General features: G+C 38.5%; 1 protein-coding gene across 1 annotated transcript; it reads left to right on the forward strand.

Moving 5' to 3' along the window:
- The first annotated feature begins 404 nt into the window (after positions 1–404).
- On the forward strand, positions 405–15,027 carry LOC141590197 (NAC domain-containing protein 90-like). Its single transcript, XM_074410805.1, has 3 exons — positions 405–561; positions 12,359–12,693; positions 14,668–15,027. Exons 1-3 carry the CDS (start codon positions 405–407, stop codon positions 15,025–15,027), a joined length of 852 nt encoding a protein of 283 aa, XP_074266906.1.
- The last annotated feature ends 3,049 nt before the right edge of the window (positions 15,028–18,076 follow it).

The following is an 18,076-nucleotide window of genomic DNA, read 5'->3' on the forward strand; positions in this document are numbered from 1 at the left end:
TTTCGAAAAAGTGGACATCGTCCTACAATGAGCATTCAAGCCATCAACCAATAAACCATAAATAGATGGGAGGGTTGTAGACTAGTTCAAAGAAAGAAAGGCCTATAAAAATATCTACAAATAAAACACAACTTAATAATTACTGTATTAGGACAAGCAAGTTTAGTACTGTACCAAGTACCAACGCGCCGATATTTTCTACTTCGTACTTCTTAGTTCTTACAACCGCGTGAATGTTTCAAGTCACCCTCCTCCTTATTCACTCTTATATTATATATATTCTCAATTTTCCATATTATATACATATATGTCATATGCTTACATTATATGAAACATACAAAAAAAAAAAATTAGGCAAATAAAGAATAATTGAGTGTATGTATCAGTGTATGTGTGCATTATTCATGGATGAGCATAAGCTTCTACCGGGCTATCGATTCTACCCTACAGAAGAAGAGCTCTACTTCTACCTCCATACCCAACTCCATTGTCGAAAACCCGAGATTGATCGAGTTATACCCTTTCTTGATATCTATAACTATGAGCCCGACCAACTTCCAGGTTCATTTTTACATTTCTACACGTATTTATGTATTTATGTTAAATGATTTTTTGCAATATCATCATACTCACATGAAAATATTATATGATGCTCAAGTTATATTGCGAGTAGTATTATATTTCATTTTATGAATATGGTGGTACTGAGACTCGATAGCATGCACGTTACAACATTACTCTTAGTACGCTTAAAAAACTAAGCTAATTAAGTAATGAAGTACTACATAGGTTGTCATTGGTGTTCTTACGAGTACTATCTTGAAATGCATGTGATTGAGTGAATTGAGATTTAGTACGATCATTTTATGGTACTAATAATAATAACTCAAATTTCATCAATCAAGTAAGTGCTTTCGAAATAATTTTGTTTGGATACAAAAGGAAACAAAGTAAACCAAGTGAGTATCTTAGAGAATATAATTAAGATAGGGGGGAGGCAGGGGAAAGAAGACAAGAAATAAAGTAAGAGTGTTTTCATCTTGTAAATTTATTTAATTATTTTTAACCTACAAATTTAAATGATTTTTTTTAATAAAAGTTTCAATATATCATAAAGAAATTTACAATATGCAAACATAGAAAATTTAAAGGAGATATTTAATATATAGAAAACCGATAAAATAGACCTATAAAAAAATTTAATTCCTCATTCTAGAAAAGAATCAAACACAAATTATCAGAAATCAAGTTTCAAACCCAAACACCTTTAATAGAACAATTCATTAATAAACGCATTATGACACTTACGAAGGATATATAAACGATTTCATGCAATTTTTTTGGTTTGGATAGAAGTTTTTTTTTACTAGTTTTATGTTGGTGTAGTTTTAATTAGTACTGGGTATTTTAGAAGAGAAAATGAATCTACAATATTTTCTAGTATTATGTTTTTTTTTTTAAATAGAAGAACAATTCATTAATAAAACGCATTAACATACTTACAAAGGATATATATAATCGAAAACATATCTATTAGAAACCAAAGAAAGATTTCTCTTATAAATTAGGGATCTCAAAATATGATTTGCAAATTCGGTTCGTCATCGTATCTCTACTTTCATGTAGCTTTTGAGGAGATCATTCATATGCATGCATGATTCTTTATAAGAAAAGTATCTCTTACTAGTTCCAATGATAATTGACAAATAAGTTGGATCCATTGAAGGAATGTGCAACGAACTACTCTTATCTATATATTACCAATGAAATTAAACCAAGATCAGAATTATTTGGAAAACCCTCGAAAGAAAGGATTAAAAAACGATTCTCACAAAAAAAAGGAGACTTTTGTTGACTAGATAATAAATATGCATACCGTTGATTGAAAGAGGAAACAATTTTAGGGCTTATCATTGATTGATTGTCGATAAAAGCCGCGAATTTGATGGATGGAAGTTAGGATTTCTTTAGAGATTCTAATATTATATTCTTAATTTTTTTTTCTTCTTCTTTTTTTTTTTTTCATTATAACGTTTCTTTCTGTTTAAATCTCACCATACAAACAAGCGCTATGTACGCTTTACGTGTTTGTTAAAACGAAATATAGCAACTTACCCATATAAGTTTGATACTATGTATAATTAAGCCTCTTAGCTTATACATGTAACAAATTGACTCTATAAGTTTTTCTTAACGTGCAATTAACCATATATCTTATTAAAAATGACATTTACTAAATTAAATAATATTTTACTACTATTGAAAGTCAAAACTATTGATCAAATATTAATTCTAAAATTCCTTATTATTAGAAAGGATGTTCAAATATTTTTCTTTCATTTATTTGGTAAGAAAATATTTATCATGTGAGAATTTTAAGTTAATTTACAATGAAAAGTTACATGACTAAATTTTTATTTACATTAAATTTGATTCACATTTTTTGTTGGATATGTAAATATTGTATTTAGTTTTTAATATATATATATATATATATATATATATATATATATATATATATATAGTGTAAAGATCATCTAAGTCCACCTCTTACATTTGAGTCCATAAGTTCCCTTTAGAGCCATTGGATGAGGAAGATGGAGGGTTGAGATTGGAAGCAAAAAAAAGGAGGATTAATGCCTAATAAAACACTTCCCCTCTCTACTTTACTAATCCACACTAATCAAATATTAATCCACTATATAACCTTTATTTTTCCACCAACTTCTCTCTCATTCACACAATTCACTTCTCCACTCCCTCTCTAAAACCCAAATTAATTCAAAACCCAAATAATACTCTCATCCTAACAAACCCAAATAATTCAAAATTTAAAAAATAAAAAAATTCCCTCCATTTTCCTCCCCCACCCACCACCACCACCTTAAACCCGACACCATCATCCCACCCCACGCCACAGCCCAGCCACCTCCACCGCACCCAACACCACGACAGCAACACCTACCCCGACGACCACCACCACCCACCTCCATATCGCCCTTCGCCGCCACCGATCTCGCTTGACCACCTTCCCGTCCCTTCCACCACCACTCACCTCCACCGCCACCCAACACACTTACCTCCACCCGACTCCACCCACTCACCAACCACCGATCCAACACCACCCACACCTACCAGCCGACAGCCCTGACACCACCACCAGTCGACAGCCCCGACACCATCACCTTCCTTGCCTCGATCTACACCACACACCATCCACCCAGCCGTTCTCTCCTTTTTTCGCACAGCCCCACATGAACCACCGCCTGCTTTTCTATCTCCTTTCCTCGCTGCAACCTTCGTCCTCTCTTCTCGCTCTGTCTTGGTCTGAAAACCGCCACTACCCACAGTAGATCTCGCGTGAAGTTGCGTCTGGTTGGTGGTGTGGTTGTGGGACTAATATTTTTGTTTTGTTTTAAGATCTACTTTGTTTTGTTTTTTTTTTTTAAGATCTACTTTGTTTTTTTAAAACCTTCGTCCTATTTTTTTTTTAAGATCTACACTGTTTTGTTTTGTCGATGACAGGGTTTTTGATGGTGTTTTTGTTTTGTATTTTTTTTTTTAATTTTTTTTTTCCTTTTTTTTCTGTGTTTTGTTTTTAGTTTCAAATATCGTCTTTTTTTTTTTTTTAAATCCCGTCTTGTTTAGATTCATTATGTTATCGATTTTTTTTAGATCTCGTTTTTATGTATAGTATTATTTTTTTCAGATTTTCTTTACAAATTTCTTTTTTTTTTTGTTGTTGTTAGAATTACACCTTTTTCTGTTAAAATCACACTTTCCTCCATTAAAATTACACTTTTTTCTGTTAAAATTATACTTTTTTTTGCTAGAATAACACTTTTTCGGCTAAAATTACACTTTTTTCTGTTAGAATAACACTTTTTTCGACTAAAATTACACTTTTTCTGCTAAAATTACACTTTTTTTTGTTGTTAGAATTACACCTTTTTCAGTTAAAATCACACTTTCCTCCATTAAAATTACACTTTTTTCAAAGAAAATTATACTTTTTTTTGCTAGAATAACACTTTTTTCGGCTAAAATTACACTTTTAGTTGTTAGAATTACACTTTTTTCTGTTAAAATTACACTTTTTTTTGCTAGAATAACACATTTTTCGGCTAAAATTACACTTTTTGTTGTTAGAATTACACTTTTTTCTGTTAAAATTATACTTTTTTTTGCTAGAATTACACTTTTTTTTGCTAAAATTACACTTTTTGTTGTTAGAATTACACTTTTTGTTGTTAGAATTACACTATTTTCTGTTAGAATTACACTTAGCTCTATTGGACTAATGTTATACTCTCAATGGACTTGGTCATATTCTCATATTCTCATTGGACTAATGTTACATTCTCAATGGACTAAAATTACATTCTCAGTGGACTGAAATTATCCTTTTCTGGACTAAAATTACACTTTTCTGGACTAAAATTACATTCTCCTTAGACTAAAAATAACAATCTCATTGGACTGAAATTACACTTACCTGGACTAAAATAACACTTTTTGTCATTAACATAAAACTCGTAAAATGCTAAATTACAATAACTTGTGATAAAATGACAAAAATTCAAAATATTATTCGTTAAAATCACTCGAAAAAGATTGAAGTTAAACTTGTAAAACGCTAAATTCTCGAAAAGATTTCTTAAAATTACACTTTTTGCCGTTAGAATTACACTCGTAAAATCCTAAAATGTCGAAAACTTGTCTCGAAAAAAAAAAACGAAAAAAATGAAACAGTCGAAAACTTGTCTCGAAAAAAAAAAACGAAAAAAATCGAAACAGCAAAAATGTTAACAAAATTTTCATAAACTTTGAAGTATAAGACAAAATATGGTGTTAATTGTGTATGATAATGAATTAGTGAATGTATTATTAAAACTAGAGAGAGAAGTGAATTAATTAGTGTTAAGTGTGTTTTTTTGCTTTCAATCTCAACCTTCCACCATGCATGATCCAAGGGTTATGGGAGGGACTTATGGACTCAAAAAAAAAAGGGACTTAGAAGAACTTTGCTCTATATATATATATATATATATATATATATATATATATATATATATATTTAAAACGGTTTTTTATAATAGAAAATAATAGGTTTTAGTTAAAAAAATTGGTAGAACACTTGATTTGTGTTTTTTTTTTTTTGGAAAAGAAGTGCATAAATGGGAAAAGCAAGCATAGTTCGGTTACATCACGGGGGCGGGTCGGGGGGAAGAGGCTCAATGGTCGTCAAGAAATCGTTAGTACAGAGTTGTAGTACAAAAGAAGGAGCAAAGTCCCAATTAAAAAAACCATTACAAAGAGTAGTATCCTTTAGCGCAACTTTTGCAAGGGCATCGGCTACTCCATTTGCAGATCTCTTCTCAAATTGAAGCTTCATCCGGGGGGAGGTCTCCAAAAGGTGCCTACACTCAAGGATAAGGTTAGCAAATTGGCCACAAGGGGGAGCTGTGCTCAAAATAGAGGTGACCGCATGTAAACAATCAGAGGTAATGATAAAGAAATCCATGGACTCAGTACAACTCAAAAGACAATCCCTTATAGCAATGACCTCACTAATAAAGGGATTAGGGGCAAGAAAGCGACGTGACCATCCCCGAACCCAAGAGCCAATGTCATTCCTAACCACGCACCCAAAACTAACTAGAGAAGAGGAGGGGGAGAAGGCCGCATCAACGTTGGCTTTGAGCCAACCAAGCGGGGGAAGGGCCCAACTATCGGGGTAGTAAGAGGCAGAGGAAGAGGTGGTACCAAGGGGCAGCGGAATAGGGGAGTTGGCAGAGGCCCAGGAGGAGGCTTGAGAGGAAGTGGAATTGCAGAAGGAGGTGCACGAACTATGTGTAACGTTGGTGAAGGTTGTATCACAACGCTGTGTCCAAAGTCGACAAAGAATGAAGGTGAAGAGTGAGGGCCAAGAGGGTTTGAAGGAAGAGCAGTTCTCATGAATCCAAGGTTGGAGGTCGATGGTGAAAAAGGAAGTGTCCACACCAAAGTGAGTCCAAACATCAGTGGCAAAGCCACAGTCACGAAGAATGTGGAGGGCGGATTCGAAGAGGGAGGGGTTAGAGCAAAGGAGGCAGGAAGGGGAGGGGAGGATGGATCTTTTGAAGAGAGTAAGGTTGTGGGGTAACTTGTCCCACCAAGTGAGCCAGAGGAAGGTTTTTATTTTTGGGGGGGTAGGGAGGTCCCAGAGCCAATCCAGGGAGGGGGTAAGGGACGGGGGTCGGTTGGTATAGTCAAGGAGGGAGGAGTAGGCAGAACCAATCGAAAATTGGTTTTTAGGGACAAGGGAGGTAGATAGGATATCAGGTGGGCAGGAGGAAGGGAGAAGAATGGCCAGGATAGTGGTTAGGATATCGTCAGGAAGAACAAAGTCAAGGTTGTCAAGGTCCCAACTCCCATTGGAGATGATAGAATTAAGATTAGCATTGTGAGAGGCCGTATTGAGGGGCCCACAAATGAGCTCTCTGAGCGGGCCAAGAGTGGACCAACTCGGTCCAGAGTCAGATGGAAGTACCGTCACCAATGGACCAAATGACGTGTGGCTGGAGCAAAGGAATGAGGGGGTGTTAGCGGTTGAGTACTTGCTCAGGATTGCACGAGATGCAGGAGAGTTTTTGTTGAGGATAATGTTCCAACTCAACTTAGTAGAGTAGGCATCATTAAGAGGGCGGGCAGCTTTGAAGCCTAGGCCACCAAAGGATATAGGTTTAGTGACGAGGTCCCAGTTGGAGAGATGGAGTTTCTTTGATGAAGAGCCTGACCACAAGAAGGATCTGGTGATTTTATCAATTTCATCAAGGATAGAGGCGGGGAGGCGGATGCATTGCATAGAATGGGAAGGGATAGCATTAAGGGTGGACTTGATGAGGCAAAGTCTTCCTGCCATCGACAGAAATTTAGTTTTCCAACTAGACAATTTGAAATGGAGGGCATCAATGATGTGACGGAGATCAGCTTTCTTAGGTTTAGTTCCTTTAAGGAGGAACCCGAGGTAAGTGCCAAGATTGGAGGTGGCTTTAATGTTCAGAGTATTCTCGAACATGTGGATATTCTCAGTAGAGGTGTGTTTGGAGAAGGAGATCTTGCTTTTCGAGAAGTTGATTTTTTGTCCTGAGGAAGAACAGAAGTTAAAAAGGATGTCTTGGAGAGCGCACAAATTCCGTTCGGTTGCTCGCCCAAAAAGAAGAATGTCATCAGCGAAGAGGAGGTGGGAAAAAGAGGCACCACCTTTACCCAAAGGAAAGGGGGCCTAATCGAGGTCAAGGCAGGACTGATGGATGAGGGTGGAGAGGGCTTCCATACAGATGATAAAAAGATAGGGGGAGAGTGGGTCGCCTTGTCGGATGCCTCTAGAGGGAGAGAAGCTCTGAAGGAGGGTTCCATTTAGCGTTACTCTAGTGGTGGAAGAGGAAATACACTCCATGATGAGGGAGATGGTGTCGGAGTCGATTTTGGCAAGGGAAAGACAAAGGTGGATGAAGTCCCATTCCAGCCGATCGAAAGCCTTTTCTAAGTCGAGCTTGAGGGCAAACCATCTAGTTTTGCACTTGGAGGTATGCATAGAGTGGAGAATCTCATAAGCAATGATGAAATTATTATCAGTGCCTCGCCCAGGGATCGAGCTGCCTTGGTTGGGTGAAATAATGTTATGCATATGAGGTTTGAGATGATTGACAATGATTTTAGTGATGATTTTATAAGAGGTATTGCAGAGGCTGATGGGTCGGAAATTTTTGATGGTTTGTGGGGATGGAATCTTTGGGATGAGGGAGATGGCAGTTTGGTTAATGCGTTCAGGGATGTGTTTGGTGTGATAAATGTTTTGAATGAAGGGAATAATGTCATGTTTGACAGCATGCCAGCATTTTTTGAAGAAGCCAGCATGGAAACCGTCCGGCCCAGGGGCTTTTTTTGACCCAAGAGCGAACCGAGCGAGGCGAATTTCGTCTTCAGAAGGAATCATGTAAGAGGTGATTGGAGGGTGAGGGCTGCGAGTGACCCAAGTACCCGTGAGTTTCTCAGTGGAATAAAGTTTGATGAAGAAATTGGTAATGTGGCTAGAAAGATTGTCATGGCCGGAGATGGTTTGGCCCACATCGTCCTCAAGAGAGATGATGCGGTTGAAGCTTCGTCTCATAGTAACAGATTTCTGAAAGAAGGAGGTGTTCCGGTCACCATCCATGAGCCAGTTAATCCGGGCACGATCACGCCAGTAGTGATGTTCCTGGTCAAGGACCCTATTGAGGTCAAGATCAGTAAGGGAGGCATGGAGATTATTAAGGTAATCCGAGTCGGGAGAGTGGCAGAGGTCGCGTTGGGTACCTAGGAGCCTAGCATTGAGGATTCTTTTGTTTTTACTGAAGCTGCCAAAGACGGTTTCGGCCCAGTCAGAGAGAACACAACTGAGGGAGAGAAGTTTAGTGGGGACATCACCAGGGGAGGACAGCCAGGTGGACTCAACGATGGGGAGGAAATTGGGGTCAGTAGTCCAGACAGTCTCGAATTTAAAGGTTTTTTCTTGGTGACGGGAGGGGAGGGACGTTTTTAAGATAATAAGGCAGTGGTCGGAGGACAGACGAGTGAGGTGTTTATTATGTGAGTTGGGGTACACGTCAAGCCAGGGTTGGTTAACCCAGACACGGTCAAGGCGTTCAAGGATGGGATTGTGTCGCCTCTTGTTGGTCCAAGTAAATTTAGGGCCGGAAAAGCCCAGGTCAATCAAGTGGCACGAGTCCATGGTATCTTTAAACAGATTACCCCTGTTCCATTTTATACAGCGGCCACCAAATTTGTCACACGGTTCAATAATTTCGTTGAAATCCCCAATACACACCCAACGTAAGCTTATATTTTGGGAAAGGGAATCTAGGGCAGACCACAGATTTTTACAGCGCTTAAACTTAGGACTCGCATAAATAGCAGACAAAATAAAAGATAGGTGGTTAGAAGTAACCTGAGCCACCACATTGATCAATTGATCACTCCGATCGATAAGAGTAATCGCCACATCTCTAGCATTCCAAAGGATGATGATCCCACCAGTGAAGCCAGCCGGGTCAGAGATCTCCCAAGAGTCAAAAGGGAGTTTCCGCATAATAGTCAGGGAGTTGGCTGAGTTGACACGAGTTTCAGAGAGGATCACAATATGTGGTTTGTGGGCATTGATAAGGTAAGAAAGGTGGGTAGTAAAGGAGGGACGGGCAATACCGCGGCAGTTCCAATATAAAATATTCATGTTTTGAGGTAGGTTAGGAGAGGAGGATGAATCATGCGAAATGTCCCGGTTTCCCGCGTCCTCCACCTCGCTTGGGTTTTGGTTTGGAAGGGCGCTGTAAAAGTTGTCGGCTGAGCCTGCCAGGGATAGAAGAGTTTCTCTCTTGTCCCAATCCCATGTTACCCAACTGAGCCAGAGATTCATTTTCGACATGGGAACCGAGGTTCGAAACAACTGAACCAAATTTGAGAAACTCGGAACTATGAGTTCCCTCTCCACACAGATCAACAATAAGACCGTCCTCAATCGAGGCAAGATGGGAGTGGGGTCCATCAGAAATTCCAGCTCGTCGGGGATGACTGGGGTCCAGGGAGTATGATCCCTTTGTTGGACAACCCATAGGAGGAAAAGATGAAGAGCAGGGGGTAAGCTCAGGAGATCCGAGAGGTCGGGGATATGGGCAGGGGCTATGAACCGGCTCGGGAGGCGAGAAGTTAAAAGACACAGGTTGAGGCAGCGGTGTGGGGGGGAGATTGGGTTGGCGAGGATGGTTCGAAGGAGGGGGGGATTTACTTGTAGAGAGACGAGGCGAGGTTCGAAGATGAAAGTTGTTTTGTTGACTGGTATTTTTGGTAGGGTGAGTGGAGGGGGTCGGGAGAAGGCATTTAATGGAGCCTCGGGGTGGAGAAGGAGGATGAACAGGGGTGTGGGAAGGAGAGGTTCGTCTTGTTCTTGGTGGTAGAGGAGAGGGGGTGGACGGTAGGAGGATGGGATGAGGCACCGTAGTAAGACTGGGTCGAAGTTCATTTTGTTGGGGTGCATTTTTTGTGGGTTTGTGAAGGATGGAAGAAGGGGGGAAAAGGAGGGGTTTGAAAAAGTCAGGAGGAAGGATGGTTTTTGGTTGGTAAAGAAAAGGGTTGGGGGATAACGTGTCCAGGAGGAGAATAATATTAAGTTTGGGAAAAGGAAAGGAGGTTTGTGATTGAGGTAACAGAGGAGAGATGGTAGGGGTGTCAGGTTTGGATGTGAACTTTGCTAGAAAGGGGGGTGATGTGGTTTTCGGGGTAAATAAAGGGAATTTGATTTTCTCATTGAAAGGAATAATAGTCCAATTGTTGGCATGAGGGGGTTTTGACTGATTTGAAAAACTCTGAGGCTGATAGCAAGGTAGGTTGTCCTTAGCAGTAACAGGACAGCTAGGTGGGTCTTTTTTTTCCGGAGTAGCGGTCTTCTTGCACGACCCATCACATCTGCTCTGACACTTGAAACAGAAAATTTGCTTGTCGGCTAGTTTGACTTCTTGGCAGAAAAACCTGATCCAAACTTTGGTTGGTGGTGGGCGCGACTGATCAAGGTGGACAAAGAGTCGGGCAAATCTGGCATTGTTGTTGTTTAACCCATTGGGGTCAAATTTTATGAATTTACCCAACGAGTTTCCGATAGCCTGGAGGATATCAGGACGATGGTATTCAATTGGTAGTTCGGGCAAGATTAGCCAGGTCGGGACAAAATTGATGATCGCCAGTGATGGTTGGAAATTGGGGCACCAGTCTTGAATGTGAAGGTAATGACCAAGGATAAACCATGGGCCATTATTCCTGATATTTAGAAGGTCTGATTGCTGACTGATTTGGCAAGAATAGAAGCCTTTTCCAAGGCCAATTAGCTTGATTGGAGATCGACAATTCCAGAGGGAGCGGAGGGAATTGGTTAAGTGGGTCGAATCTAATGATTTACCGGTGAGTTTGAGGATGAGGGTGTTTTCCCAGGTAGATTTTATTGAATTTATCACTGCCGGAGGGAGGTTGATACGGGGGTCAGTTGAAGAATGGGAGGACGATGGCGGAAAAGGGTTGGGAGTGATAGGGTGGTTGGATTGCGGGTGGTGGTTGTTTGAAGTAAGGATAGAATCGGTGAGGACAGAACGGTAAGAGGGCGTCGGAGTCCGCGGAGGTGGGATTCTGGGTGTGAAGGAAGTAGGCGGTGGAGGGGGAGAGGAGGTGGTCGAAAGGGGACGATCGCGCGTCGGCTGGTCCATACTGGTGGCCGGAGTGCTTAAGCTGGGGCCAGGTAATCTTATCGGTGGAAGAGGTGGTGACTCAGTGGGTTGGGCGGTGGGGTGATATGCAGAAGACACGTGAACACTCAATCTCGCTTTTTCTCTCATTTTTTTTAATTGCACATTTTTGGAAACTTATGGGGCTAATTTGCTACAAGTGATACTCAGGAAGAGTCGGCCCTTAGGGGTGTTTGTTGGGTCAAGTGACAAGGGACCAAGTCTTGAAGGGCCTCATGAGGGCGGAATTAAAAGTTCGCTATATAGGCTATATCTCGAGGCCTTTTGTCAAATAAATTTTATTAAATGTAAAAATCAGACTATGGGAAGTAGTCCAGTGGTTATGCTTATTACCAAGTAATACGAGGTCATGTGTTCTATTCTTCATAGCTTCATTTTTTGAAAGAATTTTATTTTTTGCGATTTTTTTGACGATAAAAAGGTTAAATTATAATTATAAGGTACTCCTCTCCAATTCTTCAAATCGAAAATCATTTTTTCTTCTAAATTTTTAGGATTTTTCAAGAGTCAACCTCATATTTCAAAATTGAAAAAAAAAAAAAAAAAGAAATTTAGTGTTCAAAAAAATTTTTCCGTGTCTATTTTTTCATTTATTGAATAGTATTATTAGTACTTGTTTTTTTACAGCCGGGGCCCTATTTTATAATTTTGCCTAGGACTTCAAAATGTTTAGGACCGGTCCTGTATTTAGAGGGTTGATTTGCACATATATAATACATAAATTATGGGGGTGGTTTTTTTAATACGTCAATATATAGCCGGAATAGCCCTTTTATGTTCATCTTCGTAGAAAATAAGATGTGGTTTGATTAACCCTAGACCTAGACCTTAACTACCTAGACCTAAGAGGCTAAGACCTAATTTGCTTAACAATCTAACCTTATAAAACCCTTGGGCGTGCGTACTTGCCATATCATTTTAATTTTGCATTGACTTAGTTAATTTATTCTTAATTTACTAAAATGATGATAAACATTCGTTATTGTGTATGGTAAAAATTTTAAATCCATAACTAATTACAGTAAAATTGTTTGGAGATTAATTTACAGCACTAGCAGGAGAACTATGTCAAGGGGACACTGAGCAATGGTTCTTCTTTATGCCACAACAAGAGAGGGAGGCGCGAGCAGGAAGACCGACTCGATCCACCGCAACCGGCTATTGGAAGACCACCGGCTCCCCGAGTTGTGTATATTCTTCACAAAATAAGCTCCTTGGTGTTAAGAAAACAACGGTGTTTTACAAGGGGAAAGCTCCCACTGGAACGAAAACCAAGTGGAAAATGAATGAATATAAAACCATTAAGCAAGAGGGCCCTAATGCTCTTATTAGTACTAATGATAGTAATAATAATGGTTCATCATCTAGCTCTACTTTTCCAAAGGTACGTAAACAAGTACTCCCGCTGTCTTAGTGAATAGTTTATATTTGTTTTATTTTGTGAGAAGGGAATAAAGTAAATATAAATATAAACTATTAACTGAGATGGAAGGAGTATATACTTTCATTTTTTCCGTCTATCTGAATTGAGCAAATTTAATTTCTTGATCAGCCAATAACATTTACCTCTTTGATGAAGAGCATCTACGATAAAAGATACTTCCTCCGTTCCATTGAATTGTTTACGTTTGCTTTTTGGGCACTATTTATAAGTGAGAAGAATCTTCAATACAACTTCTAATGTATAACATAAAAGATAGTCATGTGAGATCTTATTTAAATTGTCTTACCGAGTGCATTATGAATATCAAATTTTTATAATTTTTAATAATATAAAACAAAAGATATGAACAAAAGAAAACAAGCATTGACATACGTGTATAAAGTAAACGTAAACTATCATATGAAACGGAGGAAGTAACTCATTATAAGAGGCGGCTTGTAGGACGTTTATTTAGGTTCTTAAACCGGGCCCCAAAAATCGAAAGGATCTCAAAGTTGGAACTCCATTAAAAGTAGAGTGTCTAGGGAAAAACTTGCTTTCTTATTAAGACCATTTTTCTCTCACAAAACTCAATACAGAATGAGTTATACTTTTATCAACCCTAGCCTAAATCCACTTCCACCCAATAGTCATAGTTAGTATTTCTTAATTATATATTGTATCTCAATTTTACATTTGGAACAGGGTCATCCAAATACATTGCCTGGACCTGTTTATTACTATTGCCAGTGGCGGAACCAGAATTCGTAGTCAGCCAAGGCAAAAAATTCTAACAGAGATGAAAGGATAATATTATAAGGAGACATAAAAAAATTAGGAAAATTTAACCAAAAATTCCATCATAAAATAGCTTTACAACAATAGTACATCGGCTAACGTAAAATCACATTGCTAAGAAGCCAATATATAGTGAGTGAAAATTGCCGGGGTTTCTTTATTTGTCATTGTCCGATAATATTACAACAACAAATTGTTGGGTCAAGTTACGCTTGATTTTACAATAGAATATATAGTATACCCTTTTAGAAGGTTTTATACTTTTATGCACCTTAATATAGAAAGTAGGGAGTATCAAATCAATGACTAGACCGACCAAAGATTCACCTTATAATTACTCTCTATTTACCCCTAAACTTTATTTGGAAAATTCCATCACCTTAAAGGGAGACAAATAAAGTATATAAAGGGGCATTTGTTTCGTGCATGGGTTTGGAATCAGGAATCATACCTGAGTGGTATGGGGTTGGAACTTGATTCCTCATACCATGTGTTTGTTTCAAATCTGAACGGTATGGGTTTGGAGTTCAATTAAAAGTTAAAATTAGTAAGATAAAATATTTTAAATCGAAAATTTTAGTATTATAAAATCATGAAAATAAAAATTTAATCAAATAAGTATATAGATGATTTGATTTATATTATGCTATAATTTTTATTTTACATTTTTGCTTATTTTAATTTCATTCCCATGAGTATCAATCTCATACCCACCTCCCTGCTTGGATATGAGAAACCCATATCTCATGGGTTTGAGATATGGGTATGAAACCCTCACATTTGCAAACCAAACACATGGTATGGGTTTAGATCATTCTAAACCCATACCTCATACCATTTTCAAGTAAACCAAATACCCCCTAAATACTTTATTCATTTATTTATATTTATTATGAGTATTTAATACTAATTAATTACTCCCTTCATACTGATCATTTGTTTATTTTAAATTTTAGCACAAAACTGATATTTAGCATAAAGCCATGGCCTGGTCAACACGAGCTTAACTTCGTCTCTTTTGTCAAGATATTGATTAACGATACTTACGTTAGTGAAAGTTAACCATATATTAATTGATGACTAATCACATATGTTAATGTCATCTCATATTCTCATGTATGATATAATTTGATGCAGCTGAGAGATGAGTTAAGCTTGTGTAGAGTTTACGTAACCTCAGGATGTGCTCGTGCATTCGATAGACGTCCAACGACGACGAAAGCACCCTTAAACTTAAGCACAACAACACAAAATTGCAACTTAATTACATGTGGATTAGAAGCTTCAGAAGGTGACATTAATGTTGCAACCTTAAAGTCATCCGAGGTTAAAAGTGATGATAGCCCTAAATCAAAGGACATTGACATATTCCACATGCATGATTGTGGGACCCTCCAAGATACAGCCATACAAGGGAGTTGTAGTGCTAGTCTTGATATTGAGTTTATTGAGAATCTTGATAGTTTAATTGATTGGGAACAATTAGGTCCGGTTTAATTTGTATCGTTCGATCATATTCATGTTTAATATATGAACAAAATTTGGATGGTAATAATGTATGGCAAATCATCTTTTAAGTATGACGATCATATTCATCTGTAATAAACTAATAATATACGGAGTATATATCTAAGCTCAAATAATGCATTATAAACTCAAATTCTATACAATAATCACTTGTAATACAACTGGTTGTAAAGCCTAGTTACTGATTGATGAGAAAGTTACTTATTCTCGTACATTGGTGAAATGAGGAGGCTAATAGCTACAACTAATAAGTATGACGAGGAATGAAGTTGGCTGGATAGTTGTTTACTTGTTTATCATGTCAGATATACGTATATTTTATTTTATTGTAATAAAGTTTATTCAATAGTGGAGTTAGAAGAGAAACTTAATCATTTTTTATTTGTTTTATATATTTATGCTAACGCATTTCATATTTGAGGATTTTTGAGTAGTAAAAATGTAATAATCTTAACTACTCATATTTTTTTAGGAGTTTGGGTAGCGATATTAATTCTTCCTATTATCTAACTCCGACTCGGTTTGTATTAAACATACTAGTAGGAGTCCTCAGATTTCTCTAATCTAGTAATATACCCACAGTTTTTGTAAAGAGTAATTAATCAATTTGGTGTAATAAACTGTCTTGCTTTGATGAACTTGTTAGGAATTACGAGTACTGGTTTTTGTAAGAGTATTGCAAAGCTAAGCAACCCTACCAACTTTCCTATTTCTAGGAAGTTTACGTGCGTGATATTATGGACCAATTTAGTACCTTCATAATTAGGGCAAATTAGACATGAAATATACGGAATAATAATGGATTTTGACTTGTGTTAAGCACGTGAGTTAATAAAATGAGACTTAACTCTTAAGTTGCATGCATGGTTTTTGAAAATCATGGTCAATGACGTTATCTTCTAGTAAAGGTCTAATAAATGCGGCCACAAGACCAAATCATAATATTTCTACTCTATGGTGTAAACTTATGTCCCAAATTGATAAAATAAAGATGAAAGTTTATCTTTATAAGTGTCTACAAAATATAATAGTACGAGGTCTGTTGGGAAGGAGCCCATGAGTAAATCCGTGAGGGCTTGGCCCAAAGCGGACAATATCGTACTATTATGGGTTGTGGACACAGATGCACCAGAGGCCCAAGATAAGAATATTCACGCTTTCGCACAACAAGTGATATCTGAGCTAGGTTATTTGATATGGGAGAGATGATGGCACAACAGTTAGCTACAAAGATCGACAGATTTACGGGAAGGAATAATTTCGAACTATTGCATGAGGGCTTTGCTTAAGCAGCAGTGTATCTGGAGACCGTTGACGCCGGGTTTCTCCACAGAGGTGATAAAGACTACCGCAGGAGCGGTGGCGGGTGCTGAGTCGTCAATCACGGAAACTGATGATCCTGAGTTGGTAACAATGGAGGAAAGGGCTCATGCTACAATCTTGTTTTGTTTGGCAGACGACGTAGGTATGTCACTTCGGGATCATCTAGATAAGCTTAACTCTATTTTACTAGATCTACGTAATTTAGATGTTAAGATAAAAGATGAGGATGTTGCGCTTATTTTGTTGATTTCTTTATCGTTATCATATGAGAACTTTGTAGAGTCACTTGTGGTGGGTAAGGAAACTTTGACCCTAGAGGAGGTGAAGTCGTCGCTTCACATTAGGGAGTTACGCCAAAAGGAAACTAATGTTGTGGTAGATAATCAGGCTTTGGGATTGGTTGCTAAACCTGAAAAGGAAACGGTTCAGACTGGAGGAAAAAAAGAAGAAGTCTTATAGGCCTAAGTCAAAGGGACCAAGTTCTAGTGATTATTGCCATAACTGTGGGGAAAAGGGTCATTGGAAGTTAAAATGTCCTAAGCCAAAGAAGGGAAATTTTGCTTTTGCAAACCGCACAACAATCAAAAAGTGATTACGACTCTGAGGATGATCTAGCATTGGTGGTCCAAGAAAAGAAACATCTAGGTGATAGATGGGTTCTTGATAGTGGATGCACATCTCACATGTGTTTTAAACGGGGGATGTTTCTGACATATAGTCATCATAGGACTACTGTTACCATGGGTGATGGAGCGGTTTGTGAGGCTGTTGGAGTAGGCTCTGTGAAGTTTTTAATGCATGATGGAAAGGTTAGATATCTCAAGGGTGTAAGGCATGTTCCACAACTTAAGAGTAATCTTGTTTCTCTTGGAATGTTAGATAGAAGGGGTTTTCGATTTCAAGGAAAAGGTGTATTGAGTGTGTGCAAGGGTCCATGGGAGTTACTTCGTGGTGTGAAGTCAAGTGCATGTAACTTGTATCTTTTACAAGGTAGGGCATTGGCTAGGGGGATGTCACCATCTAATCATTGTGGTAATGTAGAGGTGAATCATATTAGGTATATTGGTCTAGAGGGGTTGAATCTTGCTTCTGGTTTGATAGTTGATGATGTCGAAGGTGAGGTGGAGCCTGCCGAGGCTCTAGTGGTCCATGGATCGGGATCAAAAATAAGAAGTTCAACAACCGGATTGAAGAGTTCATCTTGTGTTGAGGATGATTGTTTCAACGGGAAGGTGGAGATAGGGGATACTCCTAAAGACCGGGTTGATAAAACAGATCGTGAAGAAGAACAACAAAGAGTCTTTCAATTGCGGAGTCGTATGATAAGGTTTGGAAATTTCGAGCCTTATATACTAAAAGGTAGCTATTTTGTCTCGAGCAACAAGTATAAGCCAGAACATGTTGGGTCGAGAGGTGATTTTATGTGGAGTCAACAGTTAGCTATCGCATCCCGGTGAGGGCGCGGGATCACCCTGGCGAGGGTGTGAGTGCTCCGGCGCGAGCACAGATAAGGAGCCCCGACGGGGGCGTCAATGTGTGGACACGGGGGGCCCATGGGGGAGCATGGGAACAAGCGTTTGCATTTGTGGAGTCGCCACCAATTTTTATGGAAAATTGGAACCGTTCGAATACCTCATGTCATGTTAAGACACAAAATAGTGACATGAACACTAAGAACTCGTTACCGTTAGCATTC

The sequence above is a fragment of the Silene latifolia genome, chromosome 1, assembly GCF_048544455.1.
Source record: "Silene latifolia isolate original U9 population chromosome 1, ASM4854445v1, whole genome shotgun sequence".
In the NCBI taxonomy this organism is placed as follows: Eukaryota; Viridiplantae; Streptophyta; class Magnoliopsida; order Caryophyllales; family Caryophyllaceae; genus Silene; species Silene latifolia.